The sequence below is a fragment of the Myotis brandtii genome, unplaced genomic scaffold (assembly GCF_000412655.1).
Source record: "Myotis brandtii unplaced genomic scaffold, ASM41265v1 scaffold532, whole genome shotgun sequence".
NCBI lineage: Eukaryota > Metazoa > Chordata > Mammalia > Chiroptera > Vespertilionidae > Myotis > Myotis brandtii.
Window position 1 is genome coordinate 94,176 of NW_005369955.1, and position 3,362 is coordinate 97,537.

The following is a 3,362-nucleotide window of genomic DNA, read 5'->3' on the forward strand; positions in this document are numbered from 1 at the left end:
CATCACCACCATCACCATCACCACCATCACCACCATCACCACCATCACCATCACCACCATCACCACCATCACCACCATCACCATCACCACCATCACCACCATCACCACCATCACCATCACCACCATCACCATCATAATCATCACCATCACCATCACCATCACACCATCACCACCATCACCATCACCATCATCACAACCACCATCACCACCATCACCAAGGTCAGCACCTCAGAGGGAGAGCACAGGTGAATCCCATGTGTAGCTAAAAATAAAGTTTAAAAAGCCCATGCGTGGCCCCTTTGGGATTCTGAGGGCCTTGGTCTGCGGCGGCCCCGGGAAGGGCACCTGCTCAGCGCTTGCCTCCTCGCGATGGTTTGTAAGCCAGAAGTGAGAACCCCTGGACCAGGGGCCCTCCAGGTAGCAGCCAGGCTCGCCCTGTCCAGGGTCCTGAAACCCGGGCCTCCCAGACACCTGGCGGGCCTGCCTCCAGCCCTCCCCATTCCAGGGCAGCCGAAGGGACGACGCTGTGTCCACAGGGACACCGGACAGGCCACTCGAAGTGCCACAGGAAGTGCCAGACGGGGCCTTCCACCCCCTGGAGAAGACGGGCCTGAGGCAGGGGCGTGGAGTGCGGCCCCTGCTCCGACCCTCTTGCACGGAGGGGGATGGGGAACCTTCTGGAGGCTGGTGGGACGGGATGAGCTTCCCATGCGGTGAGGACCGGGCGGGGGCCCTGCCTCCGAGAGGCTCACGCAGAGCCTGGCCCACCCTCCTCCCAGCTCCGGAGCCCCCGTCAGGGAAACACTGGAGAAGAGGCTCTAAAAATAGCGAGAGGCAGGCTGTGTGGGTGGCTGGCAGCGCCTCGTCCCCACTTGGGCCTGGCAGCGCTCCAGGGCCCCGGGGGCTGTCTGAGGGGTGTTCAGAGAAAGGCTGCCATGGAACCCCCCACCTCAGCCCCAAGCTCGGGCCGCGGGAGCTCGGCTGGGGCGCAGGCAGGACCCCTGAGGCCAGAAACCACACTCTGTGGTGACTTGACAAAAGGGTTTGATTGGAAATGACCCGTTGCTGCCTTGGGAGGGCCCCGCCCCCCGAGAGGGAGAGCCCCTGAAGGTGGCATTGAAGAGGGGGAGACGGGTGAGTGACGGGGCTGCCTGTGGGCTCATCTGCCAGACGGGAAGCTGGCGGGCTTCCCTGAGGCCTCGTCGGACCTGAACCCACGCTGAGGACGGGGAAGGAGCAGGCGGTGCAGGCGTCAGGGTCTGCTCAGTGCACCGGAGCTCCAAGCAGACGTTTACTGAACACCTACTGCGCGCCTGCCGTGTGGTGAGGCCAGCTCCGGAGCACAGAGGGGCTGGGCCCGGGAAGACATCCTGGAGCCAGGCTGGGGCTGAGCCTGCAGGAGGCCCAGAGGTGACCCCCGGGAGAGGGCACCGCCGCTGCACATGCGGGGGGGGCTGCCTGGGAACCTCCAGCTGCCTGAGCTCCTGCCCAGACCACCCTCAGCCCAGTTTCAGGCGGGTGCCCAGCCCCAGCCCCGCCCTGCCCCCCACAAAGCCACGGGACCCCGAGTCCCTGGTCCGGGGCTACCTGCCCCCCACAAAGCCACGGGACCCCGAGTCCCTGGTCCGGGGCTACCTGCCCCCCACAAAGCCACGGGACCCCGAGTCCCTGGTCCGGGGCTACCTGCCCCCCACAAAGCCACGGGACCCCGAGTCCCTGGTCCGGGGCTACCTGCCCCCCACAAAGCCACGGGACCCCGAGTCCCTGGTCCGGGGCTACCTGCCCCCCACAAAGCCACGGGACCCCGAGTCCCTGGTCCGGGGCTACCTGCCCCCCACAAAGCCACGGGACCCCGAGTCCCTGGTCCGGGGCTACCTGCCCCCCACAAAGCCACGGGACCCCGAGTCCCTGGTCCGGGGCTGGGCCCAGCAGCCCCCAGCCCCCGAAGGAGTCCCGAGCCGCTGGCGAGGATCCCCCTTGGGGGGCCCGAGGCTGCTGAACAGGCTGCGAACCCCCGCCCGCCCCCCCGCACCCCGGGGTGTGAGGAGTCCCAGCCGCGGCGGGAGCGGTTCTAAGGTGAGATTTAATGAGGGGCCTGGGAAGAATGAATTCTATTACACAATCTTACCTCCCAGCCTGCCCTGAGCTGAATAGCAATTGCCAGTGCGGCTCCGGTATAAATAGAAGCGATGGCAGGGCTGGGAGGCCCAGGGCCGCGCCACCGCCTTCCCGGGTGGGAAATGCCCGTCTTTCCTTTGTCACCTCAGGGGCTCCGAGCGGGGCTCTGCCCTTGGGATGTGGCACCGAGCCCAGCTCTCGGGGAGCACACAGTGCAGGCCCACACCCACAGGTCCCCCCCCTCCTCTGCCTCCCTCCCCCACAAACACCTATCGAGTTCCTGGGACCAGCCAGGCGGAGGTGGGGGGCGCTGCCATGGCCTCAAGTTCTTTGCGGAAGCGGGAGTCCAGCCCTCCTGGGCACGGTCATGAGGGCCGGGCAGGAGCCCGGGAGGCCTGCACCCCTGAGCCGACCCGAGGACCAGAGCGTCTGCCGCAGGTGGAGGGGCCGGGCCGTCTTCAGTGCAGTGAGGGGCACGTGCAGGTGCAGGTCCTGGGGGTGGGGGTGGGGGAGGCAGAGAAGGTTCCAGAAGGACCTTGTTATCCTGCCAGGGCACGACGGGGAGGGAGAGCATTTCATGAGCACTTAGACGGACGAGGGGAGGGCAGAGGCTGGTGTCAGAGCCGGGGCCTCTGGTGGGAGTGACCCCCCCCAGGCTCTGCCCTGGGACCTCCAGACCCCGCTCTCTCGGGGTCCCCTCTGCACCCGCTGCTCTCCCCGGGGTTCCCCGAATTTTCAACCCCATCCAGTCGGAGACCCAGTTAGACCCAGGCTGGGTTAGCGCCTGGTCTCCCAGCCCTGAGTGGGTGCGGACACCCCCCCACATGCACACACGCAGCTCTTCCGCTGCAAATCAATCACCAGAAATAAGTGGGCGCCCAGGGGAGGCTCCCCGGGATAGATCAGAAATAGCCCACTCCAGCTGTCGGGACAATAAACGCACAAACAGCCTGCGTGCTGTTTGGAGATTTACTTTCTACAAAACACTCGTGAGCTGTTTTCTTCCTGATCTATGCGACCCTCCCCCCGCCTGGGAGGGGCCCAGCCCGGCTCCCAGCGTCCCACACCGGGCAGCCTCGGGAACGGACAGGGAGCACTGCCCGGGGCGGGGTCCAGGCTCGGCTCCGGCTCTGCTCATGACCCGGGCAGCCCGGCCTGGAGCCCAGAACCTTCCCCTGAGGAGTCCGCTCCCCGCGTGGCCTGCGTCTGACCCAGGCCTGGGGCTCAGCATCCGCGGCCGGTCC

At 66.6% G+C, this 3,362-nt stretch overlaps 1 protein-coding gene across 1 annotated transcript; it reads left to right on the forward strand.

Moving 5' to 3' along the window:
- The first annotated feature begins 369 nt into the window (after positions 1-369).
- Positions 370-2,145, forward strand: LOC106728079 (basic salivary proline-rich protein 2-like). Its single transcript, XM_014549013.1, has 3 exons — positions 370-417; positions 506-713; positions 1,493-2,145. Exons 1-3 carry the CDS (start codon positions 370-372, stop codon positions 2,143-2,145), a joined length of 909 nt encoding a protein of 302 aa, XP_014404499.1.
- The last annotated feature ends 1,217 nt before the right edge of the window (positions 2,146-3,362 follow it).

Coding starts and splice junctions, on each gene's coding strand:
- LOC106728079 (XM_014549013.1), top strand. CDS start 370: ATGGTTTGTAAGCCAGAAGTGAGAACCCCTGGACCAGGGGCCCTCCAG. Junction 418..505: donor CTGGACCAGGGGCCCTCCAG/GTAGCAGCCAGG, acceptor TCCCCATTCCAG/GGCAGCCGAAGGGACGACGC. Junction 714..1,492: donor CGGGATGAGCTTCCCATGCG/GTGAGGACCGGG, acceptor GCTCCTGCCCAG/ACCACCCTCAGCCCAGTTTC.